The following is a 16465-nucleotide window of genomic DNA, read 5'->3' as shown; positions in this document are numbered from 1 at the left end:
ACTTAAGATATTATAATTGATGATAATTGTTGTACCTTTTCTTGTTAAATAATTCTAAATAACATGTATTTCGCCTGTGGGTCACGATATGTGCGTTAATACACAAATTAAAAAATGATACAGTATTATATAAAATATTTGTCTTTTGAGTTTTGACATTCCTCATTCCTGAATTCTGCTGATTGAGTTTTGTAGTAATCTGTGATGAGATGAGACTAAAAACTATTTTTTATTTTATTAATATACAGTAAATTAAGTAATAAAAACTCAAATGAATTTGATAATACCAAATAATCGACTACAATATTGTTATTAATTAAAGGGTTTAGACACGTAAAAGCTTGCAGCCATACTAGGTGTTTATATTATAATTTATAACGTTTATTGTCTAGATAAGACTTTATTAAGCATTTGAACAACGAATGGCCAATATATTAAAAATAATATAATTAGGTCCTGGAAACTGGAAAGAGTAAATAGTACGTGGAAGGTCTTAATTGATAAAAAAAATGTTACCAATCACGAACTATCATTTAAAAGTAATAAAATAACGAGTATAAAGTTGATAGCCGTACAATACTTAAAAACGTTATCAGTACACATCCAAGTGATTTTTGTTTCTCATTTTATATTTAATCTGTTCAAAGTACAAAGTGAGTTTCAAGGAACGAAGTGAGTACATTTTGCAATTCAAATGCACATAAGATTACTAGTTTGAGTCAGTTTTGGTTACCATAATGATAAACTATGTATAAATATGTGTAACAGTTTACTTAGCTTTGCCATAGCGGTAGTGTTACTATCTATTTCATTATCCTACTATTTTACAAAAATGAATTCAAATACAGGTAGGTTATAACTATTGATAAATAATTATTGTTGAAATTTTGGTATATCTTAACTCTTTTTTTTAGATCTAATGGCTTCAAATGCTCTATTATTTGTCTCAAACACTGCAAAATCTTTGAAACTATGTTTGAAATCATCAAGACTTGTAAAAAATATACTTTACATCAAATATATTGGGGTACATAATAATTTATCAGTAATTAACAAGCAAATTATTGATATATATTCAAAGGTATTTATGATTTTATGTAGTACTCATGATATTATTATTCTGCAAATAAAAAATAAATAAAATACTGAATTATCATATACATAAGGAAATATATCATTATAACTAACTAACAAACACTAAGCATTTATAGCAAAGTTTGTTTGTTGGTTAATTGAGTTAATTTATTTAAGAAAATTTAATACTATATACTTCTGTAACAAATATAAATGTATATTGATTTCAAATTATCATTTGTTCTATCTTTTACAGAAATATTAAAAATTGTTTTAATCTATCTTATTCTATAAAATTCCATTTTCAGACTGCGACACAAAATGCAAACCTAGATATAAGATTGATATTAAAACCTTTGGAGGGTTTTAAAAAACTCCAAACAAATCATCCTATTGATATGATATTGACTGATAGTAGAATAGAAAATCAAAATCTTAAAGAACTTGTGTCAAATATAAGACCTGGATGCCAACTGCTAACTATTGGTAAATGTAATATATCTATTTATTAACAGTAACATTATAGCCTATGCAATTATTTACTACATATGTTATTTAAAAAAAGAACACCTACATATTAATACTTAACCTACAACCTATCAATGATGTAATGGAAAAAAAATTATAAATTTGCAATGTGCAAACTATGAGTTTGAGCTACTCAATAAAGAAATTGTTCTTACAAAAATTAAATAAATTAACCAAACATTAAACAGCAAAAATTACAAATATAGTGTGTGAAATTCCTGGGACATTTCTTTATTACACTGATATTTCTTTTTAGGCATTATCTTCACAGAAGTTCTATAGCCTAAAAATTTACTAGTGCATGCTATGGCTTTGTGATTCTATACTGTATTAACAAAAATATAATTTAATTTTAGAGACTGAAAATGAAATTGAAAGTATGAAAGGTGAGCCAGTGAAGACTTATGAATATGTAGCTCTTGGTGGTACATTTGATCGTCTTCACAATGGCCATAAGATACTTCTAACACAAGCTGCCTTGAGGGCAACAAAACATGTCACAGTTGGTGTCACGGATGTTAATATGATTCAATGTAAGGCTATATATAAATAATATAAATAGAAATACTAACTACGTACATACCTTACATGTATGTATATGGATGCCAAATATAAAGTATAAGACCCTTAGACAAAGCCCCCAATCCAATTTACTAGGACTCTTTTTCTTTTTTTTGAAGTTATACTTCTTTAGACACTTTATGAAAAATTTATGAGAGTGAAATTTTACGATGCGCGCGCACCGTGACACAAAATTAACAGAATGAAGTTGCCACTATCGAATTCTGTTTTCTTTACACATTAATCTATATAGACAGATAAGTAGATCATAAACTATTATATGATCACAGAGAATTATTAGTATTATTCCCCATTAGTTTTCCATGTGGATTATGTGCAAAGATACTTAGAGAACGTTAATAATCTGCCAATTGGGATTTCTTACATACTTATAGCCATGGAGAAGTCTGCAATTTTAGTTGGTTAAAAAACAATTATATTTCAGCAAAGATATTATGGGAACTAATACAGCCAGTTGAAGTAAGAATCAAGGCTGTAAAGGATTTCCTCACTGATATAAATCCAGATTTGGAATACAATGTCCTAGCTATACAGGACATGTATGGACCAACAAAGGATGATCCTAGATTTGAAGTAAGACTATTTTTTTAAATAAATTTATCACTTTAAAACAGTGTGGTCCTTGTGGCTTAAGCGACCCTCAGCGTTCGAATCATGGCGTTGTACCAATGGAATTTTGTTTCTATGTGTAACACAATGTACACTTATGAACGTCAAAAAAATTATATATTTATATATGAATTGCTTCTAATATTACATTTACTGCCAGTTCTCAAATCAAGGGCGTAGAACGGAAGAAAAGAACTGGCAATAAACTCTGTACTGTGTATTGGATGTTGACATATGGGTCTTGATCTTTGGCAATCGCTGTATATAGGTATATTTTCTATTGTAGATGATTGTACTTAGTGAAGAAACATACAGGGGTGGTGTTAAAATTAATGAGAAGAGAAAAGAGAATGGCATTAGAGAGCTAGACATGCATGTGATTGAATTGGCACATGATGACCAGCATTCGTCAGAGGAAGATGCCAAATTAAGTTCCAGCAATCAAAGAATGCGACTATTGGGTACAATGCTGAAACCTCCAAAGGTAATTAAGGGAGTTTAATAGCCGTAAACGTAATTTTTATTTCTATTTGAATCTTTTTGACGTGATAACGTCTTTAAAATCGTTTTAGTCGGGTGACATGTTCAGAAACTTGTGTCACACCAAAACCTCACGAGCGCGATCGCAGGTATAACGAGAGAGAGACGGACCGATCTCCCGTCTCATCTCGAGCGCTGCCAGTCATTCCGTGAATGTATGAAGAAAAATGTATATCATAGTCGAATAAGTAAACTTGTCATTTTACACCCGAAATTTATCATCAAAAGTGTGAATAAAACGATAGATGTAATTTAAAATTTGAAAAAATTGTTATCTTTATTAATTCCTTACTTCCCAAAAACTTATATCACCAATAAGACGTTATCACGTAAACATCTCGATCGTAAACCTACTTTACAAACAACCAATTTTTTTTTTCATTCATTTAAAATTGTCAAAATTATATGGTACCTAATCAGACGCTGGTCCCCATACTTGGGACAATCCTGTGTTGTGGGTGACCAGATACTTGTCCGTGCTTCATAGAGTCTGGCTAATGAAAGAAGATAATTGAATTATTTGAAAACTTTCGGATGGCAACACAGAATGTCATTGAATTTCTTAGGTTAGTGTGATTTATTGTCTTGATACTTCATGCAATTACTCATTTTTCTATTATATATTTTTTTCGAAAAGTTAACAGGTATAATAGCCTCAACTTTGTTTTATTTGATAGAATATTTCGTTTCTTTCGTTTCTTTCAGATTTGATTATTCTGAATAAAGTTTCATAATAAATATAGTTTGTTTTCCTTGCAATGCTAGTCATTTTAAGTATCAATAGTAAAAGACTAAATACGTATAGTATTTAACTTCATAGAAATACAGTTACTATCAATGTAAAAAATAATAAAAGAAAACGAGTATCAAGTAAGTTTAATCCACAAAATATATCAAACTTTTAGGGATACCACACTATTTTTTTTTTATTTGCCGCGCTTTTTCGTAATCTTCTTTCATTAGCCAAACTCAATAAACGTGGAATAATACATATATATGACTAACAAATATATTATATGTTTTGTTAAATTATTTTTAGCCTAATTCAAATATCCCAGTTACTCCGTATGTGATTGGATTGGCAGGAGGTATTGCGAGTGGAAAAAGTAATATTACAGAAAAGCTTAAGTAAGTTTATGACAATTTACTCTATTTTGCACAGACAATTTTATTGTAATATAATGCGACCAAATTAAATTTGTCTTTTATTCAGGATTTAAGATCGATGATAATAGATTAAATTTTGCTTTATAATTTGTTAGTACGTATTTTTTAATTTTTCAGGTTAAAAGGTGCCGCCATTGTAAACTGTGATTTAATAGCACATGATTTATACAAGCCGGGGTTGCCACTAAATAGAACACTTGCCGAAACTTTCGGTAATGATATTATAACAGCGACAGGCGAGATAGATAGGAAGAAGTTGGGGGAGATTGTTTTTAGTGATACGGTAAGATTACATTCTTATTTTCTACACGCATTTAGGGGCCCCTTCCTTTATAACAAAATTTCCAAATCTATGGATTCTGAGATCGTTAAACTATCCAGATATAAACTAGTAAGTCACATAGAAACTACACTAGCCAAATTGGATTTCGAATCTAAAGAGGCATTACTACATATCTTGGTATGACTTTGAGTTTTCATAAACTAACACAGACACAGGGCATGATCATAACAACTTTCAGGTACACTCTCAAATACATACACACCCATTCACACACTCACTCATTCACACACTCACTCATTCACTCATTCTTTATTTGTAACACTAAATTTATGGTTATTTTTTTTTTTAACTGTTTTAAACATGTACCATGTAATAATTGTTTTCTAGTTACTCACAACAAAAGGCCTCCCTAGTGTGGGGACTAGCGATATATGAATTCTGTCACAACCCTTTTGTCATAAATAAAGTTTTTATTATTATTATTATTTCAACTTGTGTTAAAATTTGAATATATTCCAGGAAAAACTAAAGAAATTAAACCAAACAGTATGGCCGTTTATTATTGAGGAGGCTCAAAACAGAATCAAAGTACTAGGAGAGCAGGGACATAAAGTAGTTGTTATGGAAGCTGCAGTTATGATACAAGCGAAATGGTTCCGGTACTGCCATCAACTATGGGCCGTTATTGTACCACCGAAAGAGGTATATAGAGTTATGGCTCAGTAGTTTGTTTGTATGTCCATCAAATGTGTAATGCAGATATACCCCATTCCATAACTCACATAGTTCGTTGGGATTTTTTTTGGGGGCAACCGGGCAGGAGACTCACCTGTTGATAAGTGAAACCGCTCATGGACACTCACTCTGCCAGAAGGCTCGGAAGTGCGTTGTCGGCCTTTTAAGAATTGCCACGCTCATATGGAGACCCTTTGTCTAATTGGTTCGGAAATACTTCAGTGGGTAGCTGGTTCCATATGGTGGGGAGCGGCAAAAACTGTCGTATTGGTGGTATTTTGTATTTTGCCTTGACGTCCGATGATGAAACTCAGCTGCAGGTATTTCCGAACAACTCCTCTGAACACTCCATGGTAAATGCGCACCACCACTATGTGGAACCAGCTGCCCACTAAAGTATTTCCGAACCAATTCGACTTAGGAGTTAGGGTCCTTCAACAAAAGAGCGTACCAATTCTCAAAAGGCCGGCAGCGCGCTAGCGAGCCTTCTGGCAGTGCGAGTGTCCATGGGCGGCGGTATCACTTAACATCAGGTGGGCCTCCTGCCCGTCTACCTCCTGTAACATAAAAAATAAATAAATTATTAAAGAAACGAATGCCCAAAAAGGATTGTAGCGGTACTGAATCATTATTATTAGTCTTGACAAAAATTGTTTATTTCATTTTCTATTCTATAGTTTAAAAAAAACGTCAATTTCAGGCGATTCGTAGACTTCAAGAAAGAAATAATTTGTCCGAAGAGGAGGCGAAGAAACGGGTTGAAGCACAACCAACAAACTATGAACAAGTGTCCCAAGCAAATGTTGTGTTCAGTCCGTACTGGAGTTATGAATTCACGCAGCAACAGATCGATAAAGCGTGGGACGAATTGCAGAAATATCTGTGATTTTTGATATTTTGATTCCAACTTTAGGGACGTAGCGGCATACCGTTTTGGCAATAAATTATTAGAGGAAAAACAGGATTTCCAGTTGAAAATTTCGTTTTTACGATAGCCGGACCCGCCCAAGTACCATGTAATAACGTCAAATAATTGGGAAGAGATTAGGCCGATATGTGTCAAGTTAGCTAAAGGAACGTTCAAGTAATACATAACGAAATTTTGGGGGGGGGGTCATTTTGTGAAACGTTACGATGCGGGGCGGGGATTGAATTACGCGTTATTGTTAATATTATTTTCGACTTTCCAGTACTTTACACCACATAATAGTAACTTTAAGGTATAAAAAGTAACTGGGTGGTCACGAAACGTTTTACTATTGGGTATAGAAAAATGTTACGCCACGTTATATGGGGGGGGGGGGGGCAAAAATTGCGTGAAGTAATACTTGAACGCTCCCTAATACCAAGGATAGATGGCGCAATTTGCATAAGAAATTATTGTTTTATAACATACTGCCCCCGCGAACTTCTCTCTCTCTCCATAATGTGATTTTACTTAGCCAACCTTTTTAGTACATAACAACAAGGAACTATTTGCTGTGCTACCCCAGAGATTGTTCAGTTTTCCGGAATGAAAACTTTTTAGGTTTTTCTGTTTTTTTTTTGTATGTTGTATCTGTACTGAATATGCATAAAAAAATTCATAAGAATCGGTCGACGCGTTTCGGAGGAGTATGGGAACGAACATTGTGACACGAGAATTTTAAATTTTAGATATCTGAAATAACAGGCATCAACCAAGAAATTTTGAAATCTTTTTAACTACTACTTTGTACAAACTACTTATTATATTATTATTATTATTAAATCTCATTATTTTATAACAGTAACTATTAATCTTTAGAAAATTGCGCCATCTTTGCTTAGCATAAGCTAACTTGAAGCATATCTACGTTGTTCCCCATTTTTGTAATAAATCAAGATCATTTCGAGCGATATTGAATTTAGCCAATAATTTATGGAGAGTTACTAAGAAGGGGTACTGGTGCTCAATCATAAGGGTGGTGACATTAACCTATACATAGATATAGGTCGGTTATCGAAAGCTGGCGGGTTCACAGTACTTACACTAATGCAATTTCACATACAGTATGTTTCAAAATATGATTTTTTTGCCATGCTATACATTTTAGTCCACTCATACACGACGGACAGTCTATTCATGATGTATTTATGATTGTATTTCAGTTTGACATCACGTCTCGCGCTTATTCACAGACACTACACAAGCACAAAGTGTAAATGTGTTGAAGCCGCCAGCTTTAGTTAACATACCTATAGAGTAGAGAGATTTGTAGATACAGTCAAAATCTATTATAACGACATCTAAGGGAATACTCATATTTGGTCGTAAAAACCGATAGTCGTAACAGCCGATGATGTTATAAAGTACGTACCAATAGAAATCAGCCGGGACCTTTGTTTTGGTCAATATAACCGGTATGTTGTTCTAAACGATGTCGTCGTAAACAGTTTTGACTGTATCTAAAATATTACAGCGCTTTGGCAGTTACACGCAGACATATTTGCTCTATCCAGCCGGTGATCAATTTTTTTTACAATTTCGATACACAATATAACCTCAACCTTAACGCACAACAGAAAATTATTAAAGTCGAAATCACTAGGAGTTACAGAAGTACACGTGTACACGTTCGATGTAATAGTTGCATGTTATCGTTTAAAAAATACAAACTTAGTGATAGTGATCACAAGGGATAATTAACTAATTTGTACGAATACTGATGGGCAATTGACGGCATCATGATTTTTTCTTGAGTTACTTGTTTATTAGAGGTTATTGATGAATTTGTATTTTACGTTTTTGTATATTTTGCTGTTTATTCGGTTTAGTTTATATTAACAGACGTTGAGGGTGCCACAGACAAAATTTTATAATATATACTAGACGCCAATATTCACGGAATGAATTTGTCGGTCACACGGAAAGATTTGTATGTGTCGATGGTCGATAACGAAACGCGGCATCGTTTGACTTCCATTTTATATTCTTTCCCGCCGTGTTTGACACGGTACTTGTCTGAGGTACGCTGTGTTTGGCTATAAAAACAGACAATACGTGTGATATTAAATAATTATGTGTAAGGGTAAATGTTTGTTATATAATTAGTCTTAGATTAGGAAATCATTGTTTTGTTTTAATAAAGTATATTTTATTTATTGCATCTCAATTTATTTACTCTTTATATTGCGTCTGTTGTGTTCTGTGCCTACAACTCCAAAAAAGACTCGAGAATTGAACCCAATTCTTGCGAGGCTATTCGTTTAATACTCTATGAGTCTAGACACTTGAATCAAATAAACTCTCTGAAAGGTAACTCTATGAGTGCCATATTGCTCCCAAAGAAAAGGTTATTACGTAGAGTGAATGTCTATCCAAATCTGAATAAATGATTAGTAAATCTATAGAATCATTAAGCCACTCAAATAACAGTAATTTATATACTTTTTCATGTTATGCTATATATACTATTAAGTAAAGTAGTACAATAAAATAGATTAAAATAAAAGAATTTCTTTAGAGAACAAATTCTTTTCAAACAACGTACGTGGAAAATTATACTATGGTAGGGGAGCCCACGATGCTAAATGGGGATTTACTCGAGCGTCGTAGAGACCTATTGGGATGCAAAGCTTAGGTGATAAGAAGAAAAAAATGTTATATGATATATATCTTTTCATCGGTGGGGGAAGCGGCTATAGATTGTTAAATATGTAAAAAAAAACTGTTGCATGGACATCCTCGAGCGCGTCAGATATTGATAGCATCAATGCCCTACGTATTTTTAATAATGTACGTATGTTAATCTGATCGTTTGCATGATGCGGGTGGTTGTATTTAAGAGTTGAAAATGAAAAAAAAAAATTATCGAGCGCGTCAGATTTTCTAAGGGAGTGTTAAGTGCACCAAAAAAAGCTCTCATTCACTAATCTGACGATTTCGATGGGACGCAAACCCATGGCCACTTTCATAATTTGCAAAAAAAATCGCAATTTTGAAATACTCAAGCGCGTCAGATTAAGATATATTATGTGGTTCATCTTTATGTTCTAAACGTACTGTCTCATAATCTGACGATTATCTAGAAGGATTCGCCTGATCTGATAAAAAAAAATTAGAAAAACGGTTCACCTTAAAGGCCATCCCTGCAACTTCCCGCTAATTCCATTCCTGGGCGCTTAAAATTGATAATTTAAGTTCGCTGAGTTCAAAGAAATAATATTTCTATGCATTTGAGCTCTCCCAGCTCGAAAGTCTGATAGAAGTTTCATAGAACGCTATTTTTGGAATTTTCAAACCGCAACAACTTTTGAATGGATCAAGCAATTTTCACGCGGTTGACGGCATTCGACGCAGTTTTATGCATTAGTAATTTAGCATTTTTTTAATTGATCAAACCACAAATTTCGGAGTAATCCCGAAAAAAGACTTTTTCGGGTTTCTTTCGTTCACGATATCTCTCGAATGAATCAACCGCTTTTGACCAGCTTGGTGGCGATCGACGGGGTTTTTCAAGCTCAAAGGCGGATTAGTTTTTGAAATTGATCGATAAAGAAAACACTTTAAAAAAAAAAATTCTTATTTTTTTAAGATTTTTCAAAATTTCTCAAAATCTATCGGTCCGAATCGGTTCAAATTCACAGGAAATGTAATTTTGAGGGAAATATTTAGAACGCCGTTTAGTAGATTCCGATCGGTTTAAGGAAATGTAGGCATCACGCAGCTGCACGCATTTAACTTTATCGACGAATTTTTGTTATTTCGGCTTACGGAAATCGTCAGATTATATATTTTTCATTATTCTTGAATTATTTCCTTCAAAATAAAAAAAAAATTAGCTACGCTCGAGAATGTCGAAATGACGTTTTTTTTACAACTTTGTTGCCCTCCCCTTTTTTTACGTCACTCTCAAATTGTCAGATTAGTGGAATATACACTTTGTAGGATGTAATTAACTCACCCTACCTTAATCTGACGCGCTCGGGAATTTCTGATGGTCAATTTTTTTTACTAATCTGATCCTGTCTCCTTCACGGGCGGCCTTATATATGGGCCTCATGTTTTGTGGAGGTACTTAACTGGGTACAAGGTATCCCCCTATATATTAATCTGCCGCGCTTTAGTAAATCCCGAAATCCCCTCTTGGGCTCCCCTACCATAGTAATGTTTGATCTAATTTCACCTAACCGAACCTTTTTTTAAGAACCTTTACTCCTGCTACTTCGTTAAATATAGTAATTCTATCTTTTCTACAGTCTGCGTCTTCCTGTCCTTTGCCACAGTGTCATTGTTTAACTTCATTTGTCCTGGCATTTTACCATCCACTCTGCTTGGAGCGACTGACCACCAAGTTATCATATGCAGTAGATATTTCTAGAATACTTTTCAGTAGTATTAGTATTATTATTTATTTTTTCAGTTTACGTATCGTAATTTACTTGATTATATGTATGTACATATAATCGAAATTACCGTATTATTTTTTTTATAACTGAAGTACTTTCCAGTTTTCTTGACCGTACCTATTTAGTTGTGTTTGTTCGTCGCAGAATGCGTCCGATTAATTGATCTTTTTATTTATTGATGTGACTGGTGAACTTCTATGCCTGTATATATCGTGGATTTGGAGCAAAGACATACCAAAATCCTCACGATGTTTACCTTCACGGTATTAATAAAGAAAATAAATCCTTTAGTGCAGAGCCATAATCCTAACGCATGATCATAGGTTTGAAGGTCGCATCCTGAAGCCACTAAGCCAACAATGCTCTGTCGGTAACTATAACATATCTATTTCATATACTTGATGTAGTCAAATCAAATCCTTAATTTGATTGATTTGTAATAGCAGTACTTATGTCCTGTACATTTATATGATGAACCTTATTGTAAATGACTCGACTCACGAATCATAAAGATTATATACCTACAGGTGGCCGTGTGGACGATGAACTTAAAAATAGGAATATTCTTTACGATAATCAGTGTTGGGTGCGGGTTTGAGATATTCACAAATAATCATGAAGATAATAAAATTGATATCTTAGTAAGTACCTATATAAATAAATATCGATGAACCACGGTCCTGAACCGTGCAATGAATTTGAACATTTGCAATGTTTTTATTAAAGAAAATACCAAGCCTGTATTTAAAGAAAATTTGTCGGTTAAATCCGTAACTGTTTAATGCACTCACACATTTTTTTCCACTTACACGGAAGATATTCCAAAAAGAGCGTCTGTACTTTAAAATAACTTTTATTTTGCAGACCACAATTATTAAAGAAAATTTCGTGTACAACGGCCGTCACACATTTCTCCTTATAGGGATGATTCCTGATCAATTTTATTCGAAACTCAAACATCTACCTGTTACATTTACTTTAACCGATATTAATAAAGAAGACGAACAAATTGAAGATGTCGTCCCATATCCATCAAATTATATAGTTTTTAGTTGTCAATCAAGAAACGAATTCGAATCAGCACTATTTAAAGTTGTAACACTACCATATTGGCACCCACTTGCTTATATTATCCTAGTTTATCAATCTTCATACGATACAGTTTCTATGGCTCAAATGTTTTACGCTTTTTGGTATTTTAAGGCCATTAATGTTGTTATAATACACTTTGATGACATGCAGGAGACTACCTATATATCATATTTTAATCCTTACACCAGTAGCTCGTTTGAATTAGATCATATTTTTGGGTGTTGGACTGTCAAAAAGATTACTATGCCAATAAGCGATTTGGATGGCTTGATTTGCGAACAAGGCTGCCACAATGTTTCTATATATTCAAAACTTCGAACTAACAACCTTGGTACATGCTTAAGCTTTAGTACTTCTATTCTCAGTTATAAAAACCTAGAAGCAGTTAAAAAGCTTATTCTATTTGAGGATAAAAGCGCCAACTATCATAATTACAGCATGAATAGTTTTGCAATTGAACTGGATCCATTTCTCAATATTAAGGCAGACAATGGTACGTACACACTTCATAAAAGAGATGGTCAAATTTGGAATGCACTGTCAAAACTCATGATTTTCTCCATTGACTTAACGATGAATGAACCTACGTGGAAGCATGACTTTGATTATATTACAAACATGCAGGAATTTGTTTCATTCACACAAAGAAAGAAGGATTTAGTTCTTTTACCCATGTATCAGTTTGACGTGATGGTTGTTGAGTTAGATAATACTGTACCTTTACAAGACAGTGGCGTCTGCTTTATGTCGCATCGGGCGGGTTTCGAAACTGTTGTGTTCGATCTAAAGTTATTTAAAAACAATATAAAAATGATAATCGAATTTTTGCTGTGTTTCTTATGTACTTGGATAGTATTTATTATCTTTAACATAGAGCAGTCACGAAGATTTTCATTCGATCAAATCGGTAAGGATTTCGTTAATTCATTTAGAACTGTGCTTTCTATAAGTGTTCACAAACCACCGAGGCGTGGTTCTTTCCGAATATTTCTTGGAATTGCAATCTGGAGCTTTTTTGTACTAAACTTTTCCTCACAGGCGGCGATAATTTCATTCTTCTCAGTGTATAAGAAGGGAAAAGAAGTTGATACATTTGACGATATTTTAGAGAAGGGTTACGCAATAGAAGGGATATTATCCCCGGATGTTGTACTACCGGACACCGAGGAGAAGTTTAAAAGAATCAACAGCAAAGTGGTTCCTGTACAAAATATGTTCATTTGTCCTGAGCGTATGAAGAATGACAGTCAAAGATTTTGTTTGGTGGATTGTGCTTTGGGCCGTTTCCTAGAACGAAATTTCTTAAACAACGGAGAGCAATATCTTCACATTGCAAGACAGGACAGAATACACAGCCATTACTTGCAGATGATAATGCATAAACATTCGCCGATGACTGTTCGATTGAATAAATACATGCAAATGATGATCGAAGGTGGTTTGATTAACAAGTGGATTGATTACAGATTTGATGATATAAAAGAAGGAGCACCAATTAAGCCGCTATCAATGATTGATCTGAAAGGTATATTTCAGGGATATTGTATGGTTTTGGTTGTATGCACTGTGATCTTTTGCGTCGAGTGGTTAATAGGTATCATACGTTGCTTTAAAAAAAATTAAATAAATAAAATATTTTTTTTAGGATTCATAATTATGTTAGTTTGTTTGGAATTAAATAAAGAATATTCTATTGTTGCTTTATTATTAGACGCCTCCAAGGCTCTTCCAAGTTACAATAAACCTAGTCATTTTAAATATGCAGTGAAAAACATAATGAATCAAAATTTAGATAAATTTAAGTAGAAATCATATGAGTAGCTATTTTCATATGATTTATTTCGTTCGTTCTCCATAATCTGTCTCACCTCAGTTTGTACCACCATAATTTAGTAACCTCGGAATTAGGCAAATGAATAATTTTATTGTAAAGCTCTTCCTCTAAAGTGGAAGCAACGTTGACCACAGATAGGAGGTACATATTTTTAATTTGATTAATTAAACAAATTGGAAACATTAAAGCAATTTATTAGGTAATAAAGACGTAAATAAACATGTATATTTTAACTTTATTTGCAACTAAACACATAAATAAGATTGGAATGGCTGTAGGCGAATTTTTGACTGAGAACTCAGCTTCATTTAGTTCACGCTTATATTTGCAGCGTGTTTTCTGTGCCCCTTCTACTCTTATTTATCCATTTCGTTGTTATGTCGCTCATTGATAATTTATTTTAACAGATCACATTGTGTCCTAGACCAGAGTATTAGTTGTTTGGCAAACATCACAACTTAAGCTGCGTACAAATTAAGCGCGGCAAACCATCGAACATTGGCGCGCGCGGCGGCCGCGCTCTATGTAGACGGGATCGCCGCGCGCGGCGACTCGAACATTGCCGCGCTCGAACGTGCCGCGGGTCGATCCGCTCGATGTCGGTTTTTGAGACCGCATCAAAGGAGCTGCAGTCGTTGGCTCGCGCGCAGTTGGGACGGTTATAGTTTTAGTGATTTGGCTCGCGCGGCGAATACGTAAAAAAGGGTGCGTACATATACAGTTGTACATATATAAAGTTGGATTTAAATATTGATGACAAAGCTATAACTTATAAAGTTATAAGTTATATTAGTTAATATAACAATTATATATTAATTACATACAAAAAATGGGTGCGTGTACTTATGTACGCGCGTAAGAAGTTATACTTCTCTGGCATTATTAAAAATAGTTTTTGATTGCATGCAAATAATTAATTACATGCAATTAAATAATCAAAGACTGGAAAAGGAGTCATTATAGTCAATAAAGTTCAGTTTACATTTGAAAAATTAAATAAACAAATATTTATTTTTCTTTTATTTTTTTTACAAATAAGATGGTGAATCACAATGAAAGTGGCAGCCGCCCGACCACGCGCGTCCATACTTACAAGAGTGAACTGGTCTGACTATCTGCCGCGGTCTGTTTGTGATCGATCGCCTGCCGCGCGCGGCAGTCACGTCCAACTAAATTTATATCTTCATATTGGCTCGCGCGGCAAATGAAGGTCAACTCTGGTCGAACATTGGCTCGCGCGGCTGCCGCGCTTAATTTATACGCAGCTTTAAAGTTTCAGTAAACTTTTATATGCATAACAAGAGATACCAAGACATAACCTTTGAAAGGGATACAATAATTATCTTCGAAATAACAATCAGTCTAGTAAAACACGAAGCGAGTGATAACACATTTAGTGATTTTGTTTTTTATATTTTTCTCTATACTTATTTTAATATATAGGTGGGTACAATTAAACAATTATTACATACCTACATCAAATGACAACCATTCATAAGCTTAAGCGCATAATTAAAGAAATAAACGCACATCTTAGATTACGCAACTACATAAGCATTAATCTAAATATAACTTAACAAATTATGTAAAGTCTAAAAGATAGTTATTGGTGGTAATTCTGATGTACACGAATAAGGTCTCATATCTAACTCATTATGCTCTGACTGTCATTAAACTAATCTAAATATTGTTTTTACTGCGCAAGTGACGTGTTTCGTTACTTGTCATTTTGACAATTTACAAACATACGTAATTTTCCTTCGTGAATAAAAACTTACCGTCATATCGTTTTCTTTTATGTAAAGTAATTAAAAAAAATATAAGAATAAATGATTATTATTTATCTTAAATCAAAATTAACGCCATTATATTTATGCTTAGAGTTATAAATGCCATTTTGTACATTATGTAAACTACAAAAATCGCTTACAACCACGACTAGTATTTCACTGAGGTCTGTTTTAACTAAAGTACTCTACTGGTCCAAGATCCCAGGGCCGCCAGACATCACGTATTTTCTGACGGATGAAATGTGGACGATTGGGTAGTGTAAGTATGTACTATGATCGTACGCCTACCTGCTAGCTTGGTCAAACGGCCAATTTCCAGGTATCAGGTAATTAAGGTACACAAAAACATTACTTACTTCACGTAAATTCTCATGGCTGATTTTTATATATGTTTTCGAGTGTATAGTTAAAAATAAATTGTCAATACTCCCAGACACTTTCCGTCGGCCATATTGCTTAACAGACGCTTTAAGGGTCTCAAAATAATTAGTCAACTTCACGTAAATTCTGACGCTCCATTTTTATATATGTTCATCCGACAACTATTTTAAAAGCTTTGACAAGAAGACAGACCGATCCAAGGGGCCAATCATCCCCTAAACTAAATTTTAATATCTCTATGAGTGAGAGAGCATTATCTACGCGCATGAGACTGAGTGAGACCGACTGCGCTGTTAAAGCCATGAAAATTACTTGAAAAATTAATATTATTCAAAAAGGGCAAGCAAAAGCCGTTTAATATTTTGAAGAAAAATGAAGAGTACCAACAAAGCATTTCACCGTTTTGGTACGTTGGATTTTGTTGGTGATGTAGATGAAGAAGAACGTGTATTCAACATAATACAAAAATTTATCTGTGAT

The 16465-nt window shown here is 33.6% G+C and overlaps 2 protein-coding genes across 5 annotated transcripts; both read left to right on the top strand.

Moving 5' to 3' along the window:
- Positions 1-183: 183 nt before the first annotated feature.
- On the top strand, positions 184-8641 carry LOC125048790 (bifunctional coenzyme A synthase). Of its 4 annotated transcripts, none has more exons than XM_047647672.1 (10): positions 184-848; positions 915-1081; positions 1383-1560; positions 1959-2135; positions 2609-2757; positions 3080-3277; positions 4373-4461; positions 4618-4783; positions 5303-5485; positions 6219-8641. In XM_047647672.1, exons 1-10 carry the CDS (start codon positions 758-760, stop codon positions 6402-6404), a joined length of 1584 nt encoding a protein of 527 aa, XP_047503628.1. In that variant the 5' UTR covers positions 184-757; the 3' UTR covers positions 6405-8641. The 4 variants fall into 4 exon arrangements, with proteins under 4 accessions (XP_047503628.1, XP_047503631.1, XP_047503630.1 ...); XM_047647675.1 differs by having other exon boundaries at positions 185-356; XM_047647674.1 differs by having other exon boundaries at positions 185-479.
- A 3156-nt stretch (positions 8642-11797) lies between these two features.
- LOC125048900 lies at positions 11798-13603 on the top strand. The gene has a single exon (XM_047647854.1). The coding sequence runs from the start codon at positions 11813-11815 to the stop codon at positions 13601-13603; it is 1791 nt and encodes a 596-aa protein (XP_047503810.1). The 5' UTR covers positions 11798-11812.
- Positions 13604-16465: the final 2862 nt, after the last annotated feature.

Source organism: Pieris napi, chromosome 4, assembly GCF_905475465.1.
Source record: "Pieris napi chromosome 4, ilPieNapi1.2, whole genome shotgun sequence".
NCBI classification, from domain to species: Eukaryota; Metazoa; Arthropoda; class Insecta; order Lepidoptera; family Pieridae; genus Pieris; species Pieris napi.
The sequence above is the reverse complement of the archived record's forward strand: the minus strand, read 5'-3'. Positions and strand labels throughout refer to the sequence as shown.

Coding starts and splice junctions, on each gene's coding strand:
- LOC125048790 (XM_047647672.1), top strand. CDS start 758: ATGTGTAACAGTTTACTTAGCTTTGCCATAGCGGTAGTGTTACTATCT. Junction 1,561..1,958: donor ATGCCAACTGCTAACTATTG/GTAAATGTAATA, acceptor ATTTAATTTTAG/AGACTGAAAATGAAATTGAA. Junction 5,486..6,218: donor TTATTGTACCACCGAAAGAG/GTATATAGAGTT, acceptor CGTCAATTTCAG/GCGATTCGTAGACTTCAAGA.
- LOC125048900 (XM_047647854.1), top strand. CDS start 11,813: ATGATTCCTGATCAATTTTATTCGAAACTCAAACATCTACCTGTTACA.